Source organism: Anas platyrhynchos, chromosome 7 (assembly GCF_047663525.1).
Source record: "Anas platyrhynchos isolate ZD024472 breed Pekin duck chromosome 7, IASCAAS_PekinDuck_T2T, whole genome shotgun sequence".
NCBI lineage: Eukaryota > Metazoa > Chordata > Aves > Anseriformes > Anatidae > Anas > Anas platyrhynchos.
This window is the reverse complement of record NC_092593.1, coordinates 39,173,948-39,194,552: the sequence shown is the minus strand read 5'-3', so window position 1 is coordinate 39,194,552 and position 20,605 is coordinate 39,173,948. Positions and strand designations below refer to the sequence as shown.

Below are 20,605 nucleotides of genomic sequence, written 5' to 3'. Positions count from 1 at the left end.
AGAAAAGATTAGTTTATTCCTGCTACAACAAAAAACAACAAAACAAACAACAAAACAGAAAGAAATGGACAGCTTAGATGCAGTCCGGTGAAAATAAAAATCCAATCTCTGTCAAATCAGGCACTCCAGCTCTTTTCTTTGTCAAAATAACATTTTTTTCCCATGTTCACCACAGCTTTAAAATAAGGGAGAATTTACTTTCCTTTTTAAGAGCTAAGCATTGTTAGAAAACCATGCTCTAAAAGTATAAAGCAGCCCATCCTTGCCTTATATTCTTGGAGAATCCGGTGGAATATTGTGAGATTTTTAATCACGAAAAGCGACACAGAAACCTTTGTGTACCCAGTACTTCTCTTGTGCCCACTGGATAAAATTTCCCCAGTCCTCTGAGGGCCAGCACTAGTCAGCACAGGTGCTGTTTTGACAACTTGGACACCTCTGCAAATGAGGCTGCTTCCCAGCTCCTGGGCAAGCAGCATGGATACTGTGCTTCCCCATATGCCCGGTATTAGTCCTGATGAGACAAATACCCTGTTCATGCACAGCGCAGCGATTCCCTGAAGAATCACCATCCAAGGAGAGTATGTTGTATACCCCAGAGAACAGTGCTTTGGAGGTAGTGGTGATTATTGGTAAAGAGGAACTGTACTGGCCTTCCAAGAGTTATGTTACAGTGCTGGAGAAGTTGATTTAATGGCATTTGGAAGTATGGTTTCCATAGATACCAATCTCTTGAGGCAATACTTCTGGGAATGATTTTTCAGTGTGCTGGGTAGCATATCAGTAAGTGCTAGGGCAGCTGTAGAGGTAGGTGCATGAGCACGTGGCATAACTCAGCTCAACTCTCCGCTACTCAGAGCCAGCCCTGAAGCCCCCTCCCGGGTTCTCCCCAGGCACAGGCAGATGCTGTCCAGGACAAGCGTGGAGGTGAGAGCAGCAGATTGATGCAGCAAGTGATGCAAGTACTTTGGGGAAGGGGTTCTGAGCTTTTAAAGGTTAATGCATACATGTAGCCAGCTCTCTCCTCACTGCGGAAGATGAACAGTTACTGCTGAGATTTCAGCACTCTGGCATTGTGATTACAAAACCTTTTTTTTTCCGTTTTTCTTTCACCATTTCCAATGAGACATTTCAATAATGGCAAACTTCTAGTTAATATCAAGACCAGTTTTGAGTCTAGGCCTCTAGCATAAAGCACTCTGCTGTGGTAGCTGTGATACTTTCCTACCTGTTTTGGTGATTAAATAAGAAATGGCCCGGCTTTCAGGGCGTGTAGGGCAGGCTGGTTTCTGACTTCTGGCTGCAGAGCTAGCAGCATAGCGGACCCATGCAGGATGAAGCTGTATTTTAAAACTTTCTTTTACATGCTAATTTTGTTCTTCTCAGAATCTCAGACCTCCGTAACGACCTTTGGGGCTGTGGTGACCTCAGCTGCTGAGCTAGCCAAAGGCTTCATCAACTGGGAAGGCTTTTTTTATACTGTTCAAAGCCCTGCAATGCCTTCGGTAAAATTAAGCTCCAGTAAATGAATCCTGACAGATTTGGACAGTATTCTGCCTTCCCATGATCTATTTGTTGTTTTCCTATGTTTCCCACAATTGCCCTCTCTCTATCTGTCTGTGAAGATCCCGGTTGGTCCATCCATCAGGCTGTACCCGCTCAGGGCCTGTGGCCAAGTCGGGCCCTGGCCTCCTGTGGTGCCGGGGGTGCAGGAGGCTCTGGCCTGCCCCAGCTGTCCCTAGCAGAGGCAGAACCAGTCTTGGTCCCTTTCTACATGGGTCCTGTGCTGCCAGCACTGCTGTCTCAAAACAAGCAGGGAATGAGCCAGGGCAGGCTTAAGGCAGAAGGGGGGCACTTGCAGAGCCAGGGGCACATGTTCAGTTGGGCACTGCGCAACATAGCGCTGTGTGGTTGTGCTCAGTGAGCTGCTGCATCCGATGCTGGCTGCTCCTGACCCCCTTCAGACTGGCTTCGGCAAGAGAGGAGATGTAGGTTGATGGAAGCTTGATCAGGAAGCAGTAGGAAGAGCGATTGGTCTATATTGTTGTCTTGATTGGATTTTGTCTCCATTATTAACAGGGGCCTTGGTGCAGAAACGATGTTAGGGATAGGAAGATTTGGAGGAGAGCAAAATAAAAGAAGTTCAGAAGGCTTGGTTTTGCCTACTTAACCTTCTCATTAACAAATAGGCATTTGGGCATGTCTGCCTCGTTAAAAATTAATGTTAGATGTACTCTAGCAGCCTTCAACTCTGGTGCAAAAACAGAAGCCAGCTGAAAAGATCTGTAATTGGGCCAATTAGCTGAACATCATCGAAGTTTATGGGAGATTTGTATCTGTCTGGATGTATGGGCTTTGCAGCTTAGCTTGGTTTGTTTCCTAAGACCTTTATGTCTCAGGAGAAAACAGGGATTTTATGTCAGTAACCCATATATTTCCCCTAAAAGATGTAAGAGTTCAGGGATCAGCCCCAGCATCCCTTCTCTTTGACCTCAGGAAAGCAAATGAGATCTGTCACTCCAAGGGGCTGCTGGTGCGAGTGTTCAGGAAGCATCGTGCTGCCCTCACTCCCTTGCCAGCCTCCATCATCTGAGGATGGCCATGGTGAAGGGGCTTTAAAATAAAAATCTTGTAGGAGCCTGCAGAATTGTACTGATAGCAGCCTTGTAGGGGTAGTCCAGCCTGGGGAAAGTACTGGCAGCATCCTTTATTGTCCTTCATTTGTCACAGAAGCTGATGGGAAATCATTCAATTAAAAGGAGTGCAGTGGAATACACAAAATCTCAATATGAGTTTAGGAGAATGAGGGCAGCACATCAAAGGCATGCCAAAGCCTAGCTTTATGAAATGATTTTTTTTTTTTAATTTCCACTGATTTCCTAGGTGAAATTAGGTGACTTTCTGGCCAGCATAATGATGATAAGGCTGGGAAACCATACATACTCAAATGACATACATATAGTTTTAATAAAGGATGAGGGAGACTTGAGGGAGTGCATTAAATTGAGTAATAATTTATTATTTAGAGACCTCTACCCATTTACTCATTTTTTCTGGGAGAATTGGCTCTTCCTCCAAGGTGTAGGCCACTTTTAGAGAGGGGGGAAGAAGGTAGAGGCTGGTGTCTGTGCTGTAGCAGCTAGCTGGCAGAGCAAAAACTTCAGCAACTGCCTGCAGCCAAGCACCCCAGCTACCTATCGTGTTGTTGAGCTGTTCAATAAACATGCTGGGAGAGGGAGAGGGGGAGAGTTGACAGGGCCTTGCATGTCCTATAGGAATGCACTGCAATTATTTCCAATCACAATTAACCTGATTAGAATAATGGACAGGAAGTGTCCCTCTGTAGCTAATGCAGTTTGGCATCAGCTGACTGAAATCCTTTGATAATTTCTGCACAGATGGCTGGGCTGAAAGCAGCACTTTTTAAATTATTATTTTCATGGTCTCTTGGTAGGCCAAAACCTCGACACCAACAACAGACCTCCCCATTAAGGCGGACGGCGCCAACGTCAACATCACAGCTGCCATTTATGACGAGATCCAACAGGAGATGAAAAGGGCCAAGGTATCTCAAGCTCTGTTTGCCAAAGTGGCTGCCAATAAAAGTCAGGTGAGTGGTAGAAGGAATTTTGTTATTGCGGGGCTTTTGGGGATTTTGTTTTTAAAGCAAACTTTAGGGTTGGAACTAGACCCATATCCTCCTCCCACCAGTAAAAATACTGGGGAACCTGTCGTTTTTTTGGTGTTTGCCTACGTAAGTGGTTTCCTTTTCCCTTTTAAAATAGGCTGGGAAAAGGACCAGCTCACAGCCAGGCTTTTTCCCTCCTTTTGTAGAAATGCGTATGTCTTTTCCCTCTTGTGGTATATAACTTACACTCCTATTGGTGGGACAGGGACCTTCCAAAATAACGGTATCATTGTCATTTGACAGGTAAAGAAACTGTTTTCTTAAGTAATTAACTGAAGGAAGGCAATGGGAAACTGCATATTAGGCAGGTGTTTCCTTTTTTTTTTTTTTTTTTTTTTCCTCTTGTATGTGCTGCATATGGTATTGCCATGTGAATAATTCACATCAGATCCAATCATTTTTACAAAAAAGGATGAGAGGGCACTGCGGTGTATTCTCCTAGATTAAGTTTCACCTTGGGTGTAAAAAATACATGTGGGTGAACCTACTCCGGGGTGAAATTGTTGAAGAGAATCCAGTAATTTAAAAATTTCATCCAACTGTTTAAAAAAATATATTATACAATAATGGATTATGTAGAAAGGAAGACAGACTTTTCTTATAGGAAGGGCAGCAAATGGATCGGAGACCACTGGAAGGAATTGTTTGCTCTGTGTGAAAAGAGCTGTTTCTGATCCTGGATAAATATACTCTGTTGTGCTAGGAGAGGGTATCAGTATGGACACAAAAATGCACAAATGTGTCTGTGAGAGGATAGAAATATCCAGAAATATCCAATTTCCCTCTGTGCAGGAAAACAATATTGTAGTGATTAAAGTTGATGTAAAATAAGAAGTTGAAAGGCATATAAGCAAAGCATCAAAGGCTACCAAAGCACAGGGAAGAGCCTTGTCCTTGTTACAGGTATTTGCACCCTGGCACATGGAGGTCTAATCCATTTTTCCTTTCTCATTTAATTTTTTTTGTTGCTGTTGTTTTCTCTTGCTTTCTCTTGTCAGGGCACAGGGGTTACAGTCCACAACCCCTTTGCCCCCCAACAAAATCCCAGGCACAGTATTAAATACATAAAAGGAAAATACCATGGAACCCTCTTAAACTGTTAAATGCATAAAAATCTCATGTACCACATGGCAAAATATAATGAGAACTGGAGCTGTTAAACGAATAAAGCTGTTAAAAGCATAATGCCACTTGGCACAACTACTGTGCATTTAACGGTTTTCCACTGTGTAATAAATGACATATGTGGTAAACGTGCAGTAAATATAAAAACTGCACAATTGATTTTGCAAACGTGCCCCTTATTCTTTACTCCATGCAGATATCAAAGTTCCACCCAGAATCCGGACTGGACAGCTTTTAATAAGGAGTGTGTAACACAGACTGAATGCCAGCTTCTCTGAGGTTTGGCTTAAAATTGCCTGCAAGCTTCCTGTCATTATACCCAGAGGCTTCTTGAAATAGAGAGGGACTGAACCACCCAACAATAATTTGGGTGGCTCACCAGCTTCAGTCTGTGCCAGCTTGAGTGAGCTTCTCTGGCAGCGTTGCACATCAGCACCAAAACAAAAATAAGCTCCATAGTCTTTCACGTGGAAAAAGAGCAGGGCAGATTTTGAAAGCCAGATGCAGAAGGTTAAGAACAGGATCCACAAATGTTATTGTTTAAAGCAAAGTCACTGCCCATAAAGGTTCTGTTTCTTCAGCAGAGGCGAATAAAGAAGCGTTTCTCAGGCTAATGTTTCCTTTGTTTCACAGCCCTGCCAAAGCAATACTGGCTCCCTGGGATGACCCAGCATTTGCCATGCTGAGATGTCATAGCTCTCTGTTGGAGCATGAAAGTGGTTTGTGAGGGCACTGGAAGGCAGGGACAAAGAAGCTGTAGTCACCAACCATAGCAATACACTGTCCCCCCCTGCCCAAAGCCCACCTGCGCGCCCACCCCCAGCCTGGTTGGGTGTCCCACGGCTGGCTGGAGGGCCCTGTGGCCAGGGGGAATGCAAAAAGTAAAGACACAGCTGATCGCAGAGGGGTGTGTGGTGGCACAGTGGGGTGGTCGGTGTCACCTTAGGTCTAGCTTGCCTAAAATTTAGTGGTGGGGCTTTCCCATTGCTTCGTACAGGCCTGCTGTGCCAGTTACAGGCTATTCTGGTAACAATGCTGCTGATTTCAGCAGCTGAGTTATGCGGTGGGAAGTGCTCATTGAAAACTACCCATATTTACAGACGAAAGAGAGTTTGAAAGAGGGGGGAAAAAGAGCTACTCTGAGGGTTTGCTTGGACTTTCCGCCAAGGTTCGTTCACTTGCTGTTCTCCGCAGGCCTGGCTTGCATTGCTTTGGCTTCTTCTATTATTCCCTCACCCCAGACTACTGAGAGGCTTCCAGTTTGCTAACAAGGCATGTGTTATGTTGGGCACTGCTCTTCTGTCAACAGCAATCCACGGTGCTGTGCGATCTTCACAGTTTTAGCAGCCAGTGAATCTCCGACAGGGCTGTTTTGACATTTTATATGCAGGGCTGTATGTCATGTACCCGAGAGAGCAACCAGAGCCAATGGAGGCCTCATTTCATCTTCTGTCTTTGTACAGGAAGAGTGGTACCCACTGAGAACAGTTATTGCAAGCAGCATCATCTACTAGTGGAGTTAATTGACCTCTAATTTAAAAAGTAGCCATCTTTAGTCTTAAATCATGGCAGATTATCAGTTCAGCAAGTAAAGGGAAGGGCAGCTGGTAGAATCTGAGAATACAAACTGTGGAGCTCACAAGGCAACATAAATGTAAGGAACAGGACCTCACAGAAGTACCGTGGTGGTATGGATTCATAAAGATCTCAAGCCATTCATTTTAGACATTGACTTGTCACATTTCCATTAATACACATTTTAGTCCTTGCAACATATGTAGATATTTTTTGTCTTGTTTGTGAAGCGCTGTGCATTCCTTTGTCCTTCTGAAGGCAGTAGGAGCTGAGGTGTTTAGTGCCCTCCAAAAGTGTTACCCTATTTTAGTTGCCAGCTGTAAGTGATGTACCCCCTGGATAGCGTATTTCTCTCAGGATGCTGCCTGCTAGTGCCCTTTGTCCTTTAAATGATTAAACCTGAGACTTGTTTTATCACATTGGGAGTGGTTCTGAATGTGGTGGGAATACCAGGATTTAGCCTGCAATCTGCACTTCCGAATCTCCTGGTTATATTTAATTCATTGGGAGTTTCCAGCATGCCTTTTCACAGAGGTTTGGATGGCCTGCATGTCTCCAGAATGGAGCAGTAGGACAGGTAGAGACTTTGACCTAGCAATGCTGCAGGTTTGAACTGTCAGGAAAGCTGGTTTCCATGTCCAGTTCTGCAGCTTCTCTACAAGTCAACTTTGGGGAAAACTTTTTCCCCCAAGACCTTGTGCCAGCGCTTCTGTAACACTGTGCAGCAGTGTCATCCCTCTGACCTCTGCTAGTGGGAGTCCTAGCAAGTGGCTGTGTTGTGCTCAGCAGATGTTTTTTCTTAGGCTATGTAAAACAAGTTCAGGAATATAGTTCTGTTCATAATAAACAGTCGCTATCAAAATACATAGTGGGCATAGGTAACTGGACCCCTTGCTGACAGTCTGAGGGAAGGCAAAAATTGTATGAACATAGGAAACCAAACTTCCTACAGTTCACGCAGGCAAGTGTTCTTCCTTAATCAGGCTGGAGCAGCCTGAAGAAGAGAGGCACAGGCTGCTGGGCATCTGCCCCAGGCTAGGGTAGATGGAATGGTTTGACCTCCAGCATCACCAGTCCAGTGAAAACAAAAAGCAAACCCTTGAAACTCAAATTCTTCCCCAAGGGACTGGATTTTTTTTCCAGTTACAACACAGTAAAGCAAGAGAGAGCTCTTTCTGAACAACATTTGAAAGAACGTTAAGCTGGCAAAGCTCAGTCTCTGGGTCATGTCTTTGTGTCATTTAAAAATGAACAAATGAAGAAACTTGACTGGCGGTGAGGGTTAGGGCAGGAAAGCCCTTCAGTTGAGCCCCTTCACGGTCAGAGAAATGCAGGGCTGTGGATAGAAATCATTGTGTCAATTCCCCTGACTTTTCATTTTGAGATCCATGCCACACCACAAAGATTGTCTCTGGCCAAGGACAGGTGTTAGCCCCGCAGTGGGAGCCCACTCTACATGGTTGTCAGCACTGTGGCCATTGTCACATTGCCCCTGCTCCAAGAAGAAACCAGAGGTACTGTGAGAGGGATGAGCAGTCACCCTCAGGCAGGTCTTGTCCTTCACTGTCTTTCCTTCACAATTTATGTTCCCTTATTTCTTACGATGGGATGCCTTCTCTCCCCCTTTTAGCTTAGAATAGGCATTTTCTGTGCCCTTAAACTAATTAGATTCCAGTGACAATGAACAACAGCTAGAAAACACAGCTGGTTGTGAAGGTGCATAGTGCATATAATGTATGTATATATGGCCTTTCTTCCTGCTGTAGCGTCTCAGTGCCTTTATGATGCTTGTGAATCTCTATAGCTGGAGGTTATCTGTTGTACTGACATTTTGATGTTCTTTTTACATATGCAGGAAATATAGAAAGGCATTTCTCTCCTTAACTAAGCTTAAAATTTCTCTTAAGTACCTTTGACATTAGCTGACCTGCATCTGCAGCAGCACCTCTCTCAGCAAATGAGCGAAGCAGGGGCAGCTGTGGAGCTGGGGTTTTGCTCAGGAAGCCTTTGGCAGACTTGGGTGCTGGTGGCAGGCTGCTTGCCTGAACCACGAGCCTGCACTGCCTCTCCAGCACGGAGAGGAGCTTGTTTGAATTTGGCATGCAGGAAATATTCTCAGTGCACAGCATCCTTCCTTATGAGGCTAAGAGATGTAAGCAGACTTGGTGTTTCCATCTAAGATGTGCCAGGGTTCATGTACTTCATTCATTTTTTGTATTATTTCTTGTTTTACAGGGCTAGTGAGAAACTAGCCGTAATGGAATTGTGGCGTTTTCCAGTGCTTTTGCATTTTGCTTTAAATTTTTGGAGGAGGAAAAGTACTGACTGTTTCAGAAAACTCAGGCTATCAAGCGATTAACCTTGAACTGTACCAAAATGCTCTCAGTAAAGCTTCTCAGGTTTAGTCCCCCTCCCCTGGCCCTCATCAAGAATTCATTGAAGCCATGACAGAACTCTCCATTACAGTTAGTCTTTTATCCATTTCAGCTTTCTTGATTAGGTTATCTTGAATCATTATGGGGTTTATTTATTTTAATAGACACTTATTGGATTCGTGGAAAGAGAGTTTGGCGACTAAGGAACAAGAGCTGAATATTATCTGGCTCATTTCGCACTGCAGAGTCCCAAACTGATCAGAAGGAAGAGAGGCCAAGAAAGTTTGACCAGAGGACTCCCTGTGATCCCATGTAGAAGGGGAGCTTTCTCTGGATAGCACATCATTTCTTTCCTGGTCTTCCAAGACTTGCATCAATCATTGCTGCTTTTTTTCCTCTTGTCACATATGTTGACATTTTCTGCACTGATTATGTGGGTGAGGAAATGGCCTTTTACATTTATTTTTGAGATTTATTCCTGAATCACTCTTACTAAAAACTCCTCGTTTGCCTACTCATGCTTTCACTGGAGACCCTAGAAAATGTCAGGACAGAAAAATAACTGTATTATTATTATTATTAATAATAATAATAATAATTTCAATGTGAATATAGGGAAGCACAAGGTCATTTCAGTTACAATTTTAACCAGGCTGGAAGTGTCTCGCAGTCCAGCTCAAGGAGACGAGCTGCTTGTGGGTGAGCCACCACAGATACCCAGCTGCTTCTTTCTGCAGTGTCTTTTGGTAGAGATGCTGCTAGAAGCCTGAGTACTGGCCTGTAGCCCCAGCATAACTTAGCCCAAACATTTCCTACATGCTTTCTTGTCCTTTGATCAGAAATTTGGCCCTTGGTTGATTCTGAGTCGAATCAAGGAAGCAGCTAGGGAAGTTAAGGTATTTGTGCCTACCTTCTTTGAGACTGGAAAACCTGAGCTTGGTGCAGCCTGGTAACTCTGGCTGCTGGAGCAGCCTCCCCTGCTCTAGGGTAAGCTGAGCAAAAGTGAAAGGGTCAAGCTGCTAAAAAGGGCTCAGGAATAAGTGACAGAGAATATGTCTGTGATTGCTGCACCAGCTAACTGTCCCTCGAGGGGGTTTGAGTGTGCCAAGGCTAATGCCTTGGTGTAGTAAGCACACTGTTTCTTTAACAGCATAAAAGCACAATGGGAATGGCTGGCTTCCTGCAGATTTTTGTTGTTGTTTGCCTAGATATGTGGAAATGTATTTGATTAGGAGACAGAGAGAGAGGTTAAAAATAGGACATTAATATGATATTATTTGTTTTATCAAATAAAATGCTTAGAAAATGTTTATGTTGTCTCATGAGAACAACAAAAATAGAGGCCAGCACTTCTCTGCAGTTCTCTTTAACGATCTAAATTGGGCTGGATTCTTGATGCCTCCACAAGTTTTGGGGTGAAATGAAGGAAGTTCTGAGCAGAATTCCTCGTAACCACAAGCGCTGGGTGTGCCTGGCTGTAGAGCCAAAAGCGTCCTTTAATTGTACTGTTTTTCCTCTTCTTATTTCTAATAGAAGACATTCCCATTTAAGAACCTTAGAAGCCGACATTAAGGGCCAGATTCTGCCACCCATATTCAGGCTGACATCTGAAACTCTCCCGGTAACTCTGTGGCATTCGAGGGGGCTGGTTGTGCTGTGGAGTGAGACTTGCGATGTGCAGGGGAGGCAGGATCAGAAACAGGGTATCACGGCTCCGGGGAAGGGTATGTTGTTAGATTTTTAGAATATGTTCACAGAAGTTGGATTTACTTGTAATGAAATTAGCTCAGATGTTGTGGATGAGTGAGGGAAAAGGTGGCGAAATACTGTGTCGTTCTTCACTTTTCCTTCTTTGTGCCAATAAATGCAGCTATAGGTGAAAATTCACTGTGAATGGCTGTAGCTCCAAGAATTTCTGTATGTTAGCATTTCTTAAACGAAGTAATTCTCCTGGAAAGCTCTGTGTAACATACACAGACCCAAAGAAATAAATAAAAGAAAAAAAAAATGCAACCAAAAAACCCTAAGTTGATTTTTTTAACAGAAAAAGGAGATTTGCGTATTAATAATTCATGAGTTCTCATTGAACATGCACGAAGAAACGGTGCTATTCAATAGAGAATACTGTCATCTGTCACTGTTTTATTTGACATTTACACTTTTTTTTTTTTTTGCCTGGTACTGTAAAACTTTCTTGGATGGCATGCTAAGATTATTTAAATAAATAATTTAAAAAATCCAATGCAGACTTTTCATCTGTACATGGGGAAGGCAGTCATAAAGAATGTGTGAGTAAGCTGCAGGGCTGTATTTTCTCGCACACTAGCCCTAGCTATTGCCTAATAAGTACCCCTGTACATGGGTAGGTAGGGTCTCGAATGGATGGGTGAGAGAATGGGTGCTCAAATAAATAAAGGGAAGGGTAGGAAAAGAGCAGTGAAAGGTCAGATTTGATGCAGATAAGTGTACACATGCACACGGTGGGCACGCGTGTGTATGTGTGGGGGTGAGTGAATGATAGCTGTTGTGAAGAAAGCTGCCACAAATAACATTGCCATTGCTGATTCAAAAATAAATATTTATAAATGGTATTGGGGGAGATCCAGTCACGTAAAATGTGAGAGGAGACAGGGCATTTAGCACAATGACAATTCAGAGTTAGGCGCACCTTGCAATTTCTTGCTAATATTAGGCTCATGAAAATCTTTCTGCTCTGTAGGTTAGTTATTATTTATAAAAATCACAGAACCAGCTGATACATTCATAAGCTAATTATTGTAGCAGCTGGGTACACATGGTGCAATATGTCTGAGGCTGTGAAGTATCACAGATTTCTTGGGGCCTGCTGTGGTGGGGGTGTGCTGTTGAAGGCTAGATCCCTTAATCTGATCAGCCAAGCAAATACTTTGTAGGGAAACTGGATTAATATCTCTCTAAATACCGTGGATGTGCTTCACCTTCAGAACCAGGCTCCTTTAAACGTGCCATTAGCCTATCTCCTTTGGGGAATTGAGAAGTTCTCAGGTGTCCTCAGGATGACAGGGTCTTTGCCTGGTGCCTCCCTTTGCCAGAAATTAATTTGGTTTGCTCATGTCTGCACACATGGTCACACTACAGTCTAATCTTTTCCCTAATAGCTCCAAGGTCAGGACCTCGCATGTTGCCAGGCAAATTGAGCACTACCCTTCTTAAAGACTAATGGCAGTGAGTGCGTAGTCCATAATGAGGCCTGTAGTGTTTCTCTAAGTGATTGTAATGAGCGCTGATTATAACGGGACAGATAAATCAAAATGCAGCCGTCGCTGTTGGGCTAGCTGGGCCAGCTTTGGGAAGCAGAGGTGGCCCGGCCGAACTGTCCCCGGGCTCTGCCAGAGCCAGGTGCCCCTTAGCCCTCGGGAGAGACCCGGAGCTGTTCTCCCACAGGCCTGCCCTGCACTGGGCTCAGCTCCACCAGATGCGGGGTGTTGTTTCTATTTGCTGTTAAATGATTGGTCTCCATGCTGCGGCATCCCTTGGGAGATGTTAAACATACCTGCTTGAAACGTCTGAAAGGGTTTGGTTGGAGACTTCCTCAGATCACTGAAAAGCAGGGAGAAACAGGAGCTTGTTTTTTCCACGGATGTTTTATTTTCCATCTCGAATTTTTTTTCCTTTGTATGGAGAACCACCTGAGAACATACAGTGGAGCTGGGAGATTTTTCCTGTCTTCTCTAAAAGAAAGTCTTGGGGAATTTCTGAGTGGAGAAAGGGGATTGAGGAGAACTGAGGGCAAGGGATATGGTCAAACCAAATTAAACTGCGGACATCACCTGGCTGAGAGATTACCCAAATACCAGTCAAAATACTTTGAAAAATATAGATTTTTTTCCCTAAGTAAATGATTAGATATCTTGTTTTCATCCTTGTCCCCCCCATCCCCCCAGCCCTCCTAGTTTATTGCAAGAAAAGATCAGGTCTGCACAAATGTGGCCTCTCACTTGTAAAAACAAGGCAGTGTTGTGTTACAGATTAGTTTATAAATCCCTAGTGGCTTCACAGTTCAGTGCCTACAGCTGCTGCAGATGGGCCTGGGTTTTTGTCTCTTCGCTGTGTTGCAGCCGGCAGTTGAAGGAGAAAATGGAATGATCAGGTTATTAACATGTAGGCCGCGAGGAAGAGGCTGCACAATGAGAACAGCTGGTGTTGCTGTCTTGGCTGATGCAGCGGAGATAATCAAATCTTGCCTTTTTTGGGGGGGTGGTCAGAAGACACAGTGGAGAGTGAGACAAACAACGGCTTATGATATTATATATGGGGCTTATAGTGCATGTTAGAAGTTGTCAATGGCTTACAAGTTGTGATACAAAAAAGCAGTACCGAAAAAACACCGCATGAGCCTGTAATGAACCTGTCTGTTCAGCTTGCTCTCATCGGTGTTTGGAAAAACACAGTTTTGGCTACTTCTTGTACTGTACAATTTTAACATTGATCAAGTTATCTTTTAGGTATTGTAAGGTGCCTGTCAAAATGATGTCAAAATGCTGAGTTGCAGCTCGAAAATGATGGGTTATAGAGCTACTAGGTAAAATATTTTGACAGGAGTCAGTAAGGCGCGTTGACAGCATCCTCGGCATTATCTTCTCGTTTTCTGTCATTTGCATTGCGTCTCCTTGCACACAGGCACAGGAGAGGGATTGCTGTCCCCAGCTCCAAGCAGCACTGGCTGCTGGCAGGCAGGATGGGCTGGCTGCGTCCCCCTCGCAGGTGCAGCAACAGCCCCTGTCCCTGGGTAACTGCTGGGGAGCCCAGGTCACCTCCACACACGCTCAGCACATGTGGGGCTGTTCTCATCTTATTGCTGCTGCCATTTTGCTCTCTGCCTGGCTTTGTTTTTAGGATGGTTTCCTTCTCCTGAAGTGCTGGTGCTTCCTCCTGCAGTGATCTGAGCTCTCAGCCCCTCTGGAGAGTACAGTGTTAACTTTTTGATGGCATTTCAAGTTAACTGTAAAGTAATGTAGCAGGATTAAGCTCAGTTATTAGGATTGGTAGCTGGCTTTAGAATTACCTCTCTCTGGATTTATATAGTAACTTCTGGAGAGCCCTGTTTGCTTCTTTCCTGTTAATACTAGAGGATTCCCTTCCTGTGAGGCTGAATCTTCTATATTTAGTGGCCATTATTTGATTATTTAAAGCTGTCAAGTTTTAGTGGGGCTCAGAGGTGGGGGAGTCACATATAGCAACAGTGCATCAAAGGGCTTTACTTGATAATGTCTTCTTTCAAACACTTTCAGTGGTGGTTGAATTCCTGGTCCTGCAGCTGCAAACCTTTGCATGAGGATTGTTAGCCAAGTGTTAGAGGTTACATCTCCCATGCTCATGCTCAGATGATGACATAAGGGGACTCTGAAATGGAAGAAGTAGAGATGCACCTTTATTTCAACTCTGGGTTTTATAGGAAAAAAAAAAAAAAAAGATATTTGATCATTTTGTATGTGAGGTGATATTACAACAGCAGTCAAGATACTGTGCTTCCCAGTTCCTGTTAAACTCTGTTGGTTGTTTCTTTGAATGTTTCTTTACATTGTAGAAAGTTTAATGTATCCTGCATTTGTTAAGACCAAAGGGCAGCTGAGGATAGGGGAGGTTTCTGTGTGAGATTAACAGTAAAACTCGCAGCACAGAGCTTTAAGGCTAGCTGACGTTTCACTCACATCTGGTTCCTCAGTGAATTAACTCTGCTGACCCTCCTGTTGCAGGGCTGGCTCTGTGAGCTGCTTCGCTGGAAAGAAAACCCAAGTCCAGAAAACCGCACCCTCTGGGAGAACCTCTGCACCATTCGCCGCTTCTTGAACCTTCCTCAGCATGAGAGGGATGTGATCTATGAGGAGGAGTCCAGACACCATCACAGCGAGCGTATGCAGCATGTTGTCCAGCTCACTCCTGAGCCCGTGCAGGTCAGAGTGCTAACATCCTCTCAAGGAGTTTTTGTGGGTAACAGCTGTCAGGAGTAGAGAGAAGCAACTCCTTCCAGCTTCCCTCTGACGTGCGAGTTAGGACATGCTGATTTTCATCTGTCTGTAGGACTGCATGCAAGCCACAGTTCTCAAGTCCTGAGTTCACTGTGTGTACATTGCAGCATGTGTGTTGAGAGTGTGTGCATGGTCATGTTGGTGGCTCAAGAAAGGACATGTGACAGTCTATGCCAGCAACAACATTAAGGTCAGTGGTAGCGATATTTTGGAGCTCCCTTAGTGTCAGTAGTTGTGTTGTGGTTGAAACAGTTTAGTTGCCTAAAGCTGCCAACATTTGGAGGAGTACAAATATGTTCCTCAGCAATACCATGAGAAGTGTGCAGTTAGGGAGAATAGGAGTGGGGTTTCTTCAACTGTTCCTTCTCACAGAGCACGAGCACCCCAATGCCCGCTTTCTGACTGTGACCAACAGGCAACAGCAGGCATATTTCCTCTAGTTTCTGTATCAGCTGTATGCACATCCCTAATAACTACTGAGGGATATCACAAAACTGAACATGTCATGGTGGTCAAGAGAGGCTCAGGACTGGTCTGAAGTGAGAGCTGGTCTTGGAAACTTAAGAGATCCTCTGCATTTTTTGTGATCCCGTAATTTAAAACGTTTACTGGTTTCATGGTGGGAAGAGAGATTGTGAAGTGTTACTTGTACTTTGGTCATGGCACCAAACACTGGAGTAGCTCTTAATCTGAAGTCTCTCTGTTAGGCGTTGTTTTAAAAATTAACAAAAATGAACAGTGCTATTCTACCTCAGAGGTCTTCCAGCTGATGGCAAGTGTCATGAAGTAAGTGAGACCAGCACACAGTAGAGGAAGAGACCAGGCCAGTAGTGGGAGGAACCTTCTAGAGAGGTTGATGGTTGTTTGGGCTGGCTCTGGGAGCAGCATGGTGGCTAGAAGTTATGAAGAAGCTTTTTATTCTTCTGCTTGTTTTATGCAGCTATTATTTAGGTTACCAGTATTCTTTGGTGGTACTTCAGAGAATGGGGCAGAAAGTAAGGGAGTGTTACGGAAGAGCACAGATTTGGCATTACATACAGAACAGCTACTGTGGAAGGAGGACAAAAGGTTGATAAATGACAACAGTGAGGAGGGAGGATGGATGGAGGGAGGATGAATGTGGGACAGTTCATGAAGCTCAAGAGAACTCCAGGGGCAGAGGTTGGACAACTGAGAGGGGATATGTGTGTTCAATCCAAAAATCTGAGGTGACACATTCTGTGGCACAACATCCTCTTGAATTGTCACTGTGCCTCAGTGCCACTTGCCTGATCCCATTGCATGGCCATTCTCAGTCATCCATACTGTGTTTCTCTCTGATAATCTCACAGTTCCTTCTCCCACCTTCCCTCTCCACATTGTTGTTTGATCACAGCTTGCACTGCTTTGTTACTCTTGCTGTGAACCTTGGCATTCAGCCTCTTTTCTTTGTCTCTGCTCTTGTTCTGCTGCTGCTAGTACTGCTGCCAACAATCTAATCACCTTTTTCCAAAGGTGGTGGTGGAGGTGGGGTTCTGTCTTGTAGCCCTGCCCCTTCTGAAACACTTTTTTCTCACCCAGATTAATTATTGCCTCGTTCAGTCTCCTTTGTCTCTTCTGCTACTGACTTCCTCCTTGCTCTCCATTCCGTCTTTGCCTGGAAGAAAAAAATGTGGTTCTTGGGGTTCAGATCATCAGAGTGGTAAAATAGACGAAGTGTTGTTAAGTAATTAATGTTGCAAGTTTTGGCTTCTATGTTCCCAAAAGTTTGTGAGATCTTGGAGGCAAGAAGCTACAAAAGGGTAAAGGGTTGAGCTAACATGTGGGAAGATGACTAGATTTGTGTAGATTTTGAACAAATTAACCCAGTTCTGGTGCCCACACCAAGTAGGATTATCCTCTAAGGGACAGTTTGAAGAAAAAGTTTCCTTGAGCTCTTGCTGGTGACCTTGATGATTAGCCTACTTTCCAAAGTCTTCTGCACATCACTTTTCTGTGCAGTGCAGGTCGGCTCTTCTGAGTGACACATTACACTGCGTTGGAATGTGATGCATTTGTATTTGTCAGCAAGTTACAAAGCCATGGATTAATTATTTATTACAGTCAAAATATGAAAAATGAAGAAAAATAAATGGAACCAGCTGGCAACTACATACATCAAAACTCTAGAGACCCTGATATACAGTTGATACAGTAGGCTTGTGTTTTGGGGGTGCTGCATTTTAGAGCTATGTTTGCCCATCCAAAAACCCCAGTAGGCTTCTGCAAGGAATGCTACCAGTGCAAGACACAGGAGGCTTGCTCTCCACCTGCTCCCTACTGTCAAATGATACCCCGCACCAAGCAACTTTTGTGTAATTTTCAGTCTCTGGGACTTGGATTGTTTTGGGCAGCAAGGTTTGTTTTTTGGCTTTGGTGCAAGGGTCACTATTAGGTAATTAGCCATGAAGAATCAATGACAGCAGCAAGAGACGTAAAACTGAGGTCCTCACACTTAGAGTCACTGGAGATTTTGTGACACTTTGCATAAGAGTAGGGGTCTTGGGCTCAACTCCTGGCCAAACTCCAGGCTGAGTAATTACATTCTGCCTGTCTAAAATTCCCTCTGTAGTGTCAAGTGGGAAAGCAGCTCTAATTTCCTTCTCAAAGCAGTGGCGGGTGCAGAACGTCTGCTGTGGTGCCTGGCTGCATTTTAGCAGGGGATGGAAACATCCAAGAGCTGCAGCCACTGACCTACTTCGCTTTGCAGACTTTGCTAGTGAAAAATGCACTGTAAATGAAGCCCTTACCTGCAGCCTTGATGTCAAGATGACAATCCTTTGAAGAAGCCCCGAGTAGCAGCACCGTAAATAAGAGCAGGTGTAGTCCTGTACTTCTGAAGCAGGCAGGAGTCTCTTACCTCTGCTTTCTCTCTCTGCCCACCCTCTTCTTTCTCTCTGTTCTGAAGGTTTTGACATGTGTGCCGTAATTTGAACCTGATGCTTGAATCTTGTGCTCCTCAAACTATGAGACTGGGAGAGCCTGAAATCAGGCTGCCTCATGCTGCTGCCAGAGCTCCCTGCCGCCCCAACTGAGCCCTCTCTAAGCTGGGAACATCCCTCTGTCAGGCTGAAGGACTTGGAAGAAACTCCCAGCTATCATCACAAGAGGCATAGCCAGGCTAAAGATATCAAGTAGATCAACTCCAGACTTTTCCAGATACAGGCTCTTAGAAATGGCAAATATTTCACTGTGATGAGCTTTGTGTAGTTCATGTGTTGATTTTGGGCTTGGGTATACCTTCAGTGAGGGAATCACCCCAAAGCCGGGTATGGTTTCTGTACTGTAGAGGCAAGGTGTGTGCAGCAGGGCAGTTATTGTATTGCTGCAGAAGATCAGCTGGACTGAACGCGGATCTTGGTGTTTAAAGGATTGTTGTTTCTGGTGTGGCAGGTTCTTGCCCTCTGCTCTGTATCGCTTGCCCTGTTTAGTTTTAGGCTTGGTGCTTTACAAAGAAACATATATATATATATATATTTTGTCTTCCATTAGATTTTTCCTGTCAGCCATATATTAAGCCATTTAATTAAATATTTATTTTCCTGTTTCTGAAATGAAAAATATCTATAGTGGAAGCTCAGTGCACAAGGAATTCTTCCCTGCACACTTGATTTATTTGTTATTGTGCTGAAGAGTCATAAAAGCTGAGCCCTGTGGAGCTCTGTGACATGGCTGTATTTACTGGCAGCATCGGGTGTGACCATGTGGATGTGCTGGGGCACGGATTTTCCTTTGCATGCCGGTTGCAAAGCATCCAGCCTACACCTACATATTGCTGTGCACACAGGCATAGCTCGCCACAGCCATGCGCTTGGCTTTTAAGGACATTCAGGTGTGCACTAAGTAGCTGTTTCTCTTTCCTGTTCTGTTCAGTGTGTTGTAATCACCAAGTGCTGCTATGGGACTAAGGAGACCTGCAAGCTTGTGCCTAGCTCAATAGCATGAGGAGTCCACCTTTGATTTACAGAATGCTCAAGTTGTGGGTTTCTAGAGGATGGGAGGGTATTCTGGAAAGCTTTTTTATATTTTTGTCCTGTTCCCACCATCACATGTGGGATCCTGGCTGAACTTCTGTCTGGCCTGGCTCTTCTTATGCAGCTCTGCCAGACGGACTGCGTGTAAAGCAGTTCCTTTGCAGCAAGCAGTCCTCACGCTTCTGTGTTTAGTTTCCTGCTCTGCAAAGGCAAGGGTTAGTTACCCTGTTGTACTTTCCATCCCTTGCTAAATCCCATTGTTTCCAGGCTATTTGCTGGCATTGAACCTTTCTGGTGTGTTAGCACTGCGAGGTGCCTGCAGACCCCTTCCTGCTGCTAGCCAAGGGATTTTGGTGTTTGTTACAGACATGCTGGGACACAGTAAATCTAATTTCCCTCCCTTCTCCCAGTACTCGTCTGCTGTGTCCAAGGTGACCACCCCGGAGAATAACCGTCTTGCCTGGCACTTTAATATAGTGCTAATTCATTGTTAATTGCTGGGACAGAGAAACCTGACTCAGCTGGGAAAATGATGAATCAAGATGTTGTCTCTGGAGTGTTAAGGTGGGTAAGCCATTTCTCCGGAGTAATGAGACCCCATGTCTTAAAGTACCTACTATTCGGAAAGCAGGGAAGCCTTGCGTTTCATTTGCTGCATAAACCGTCAGATAGAAGCTCGTAGGTACGTATTGATTTAAAAGGAATCAAATGTTGACTTTAAAGAAACAGGAATGGCTTTCCCATACTTTCTGATACTCTGTTACTTTTGAAACTCTTTAAAAATGACATCCCTCCACCTTCTTTTTTTTTTTTTTCCCTCAGGAGCTTTGATTTAGACAAATCCGGCAATTCATAATAGTTCAGATCATAAATCATGAGGGAACATTAGTAAATAAAAGAAGGCATAGCAGAAAGCTGCAGGATAGGTCTTTTGTATTGTGTGTTCACTGCAAACATTGTGGTCTTTCTTTAAATATGCGGAAAATAACACACCGCAGAAGTAAATGAAAGACTAATTTTGTCATTTTGTGAGGGATGGAAGGGAACAAATATTTTAGAAATGACAATGAAATACAAAACAGTAGAACACAGATCCTTAGTAAAAATGGGTCAAGGCAAGTGACGATGGCAATCCAATGAAACTAATTTCATATTCTCTTTCTAGAAGTAATAAAAAAGGGAATGAACACCACAGTGGTGCTTCCTAATGAAATATCTTATTCTAAACAACATCTTAGAGTTCATGGGTCGTAGAATACATAGCATGCAGATGGGGAAAACACCGAGGCTTAACATTTATTTTCTTAAAAAATAATATTAATTAATAATACTTGGGCAGTCACGGATGATGAGTGAAACAAGCTGTGTTATTCCACAGAGGAACATAGTGGGTTTAATAATCTATAGGATGATACACGCAGTGAGTTTTCACCATGGTTGTGTGTACTACAGCAGTAGATTTCATACACTGGAAGACATGACGGGGTTGTCTGTGAAACTCAGGCAAAAACTAATTTCCCAAACCATGCTTAGCTCTCTGTTTGACTCGGTGCTTACCGTCTAAGCTGAGTAGATGCATTGGGCCATTTAGAAGATGTGGCCACCTCCCAGCAGCAAGCAGTATGTGTAAACCTTTCCAATGTCTGCTGTCTCTGGACTGCTCTCTTGGATGGCTCCAGTACCCATGTCCAGGAGTCAGATATGCAGTGTTTGGTAGCAAAAGCTGGGGTTTCATGCTCTGCTTTTCCATCCCAATGCGCACCTGCTAGTTGCACCTTCTGGTGCCCACCATTTTCTTGACAGGCTGTGGTAGCTCAGGAGCCTTGCACAAGTGTTGACAAA

At 44.1% G+C, this 20,605-nt stretch overlaps 1 protein-coding gene across 5 annotated transcripts in view; it reads left to right on the top strand.

Annotated features, from left to right (window-relative positions):
- SATB2 (SATB homeobox 2) overlaps nucleotides 1-20,605 on the top strand; it is a 135,427-nt gene that overhangs the window by 94,555 nt on the left and 20,267 nt on the right. For 4 of the 5 annotated variants that reach the window (XM_027461509.3, XM_072041355.1, XM_038182241.2 and 1 more), the window contains 2 exons: nucleotides 3,455-3,610; nucleotides 14,499-14,696. In XM_027461509.3, coding sequence (XP_027317310.1) covers nucleotides 3,455-3,610; nucleotides 14,499-14,696 — 354 coding nt within the window. The remainder of the gene's footprint in view (nucleotides 1-3,454; nucleotides 3,611-14,498; nucleotides 14,697-20,605) is intronic. The other variant, XM_072041354.1, reaches the window with a different exon arrangement.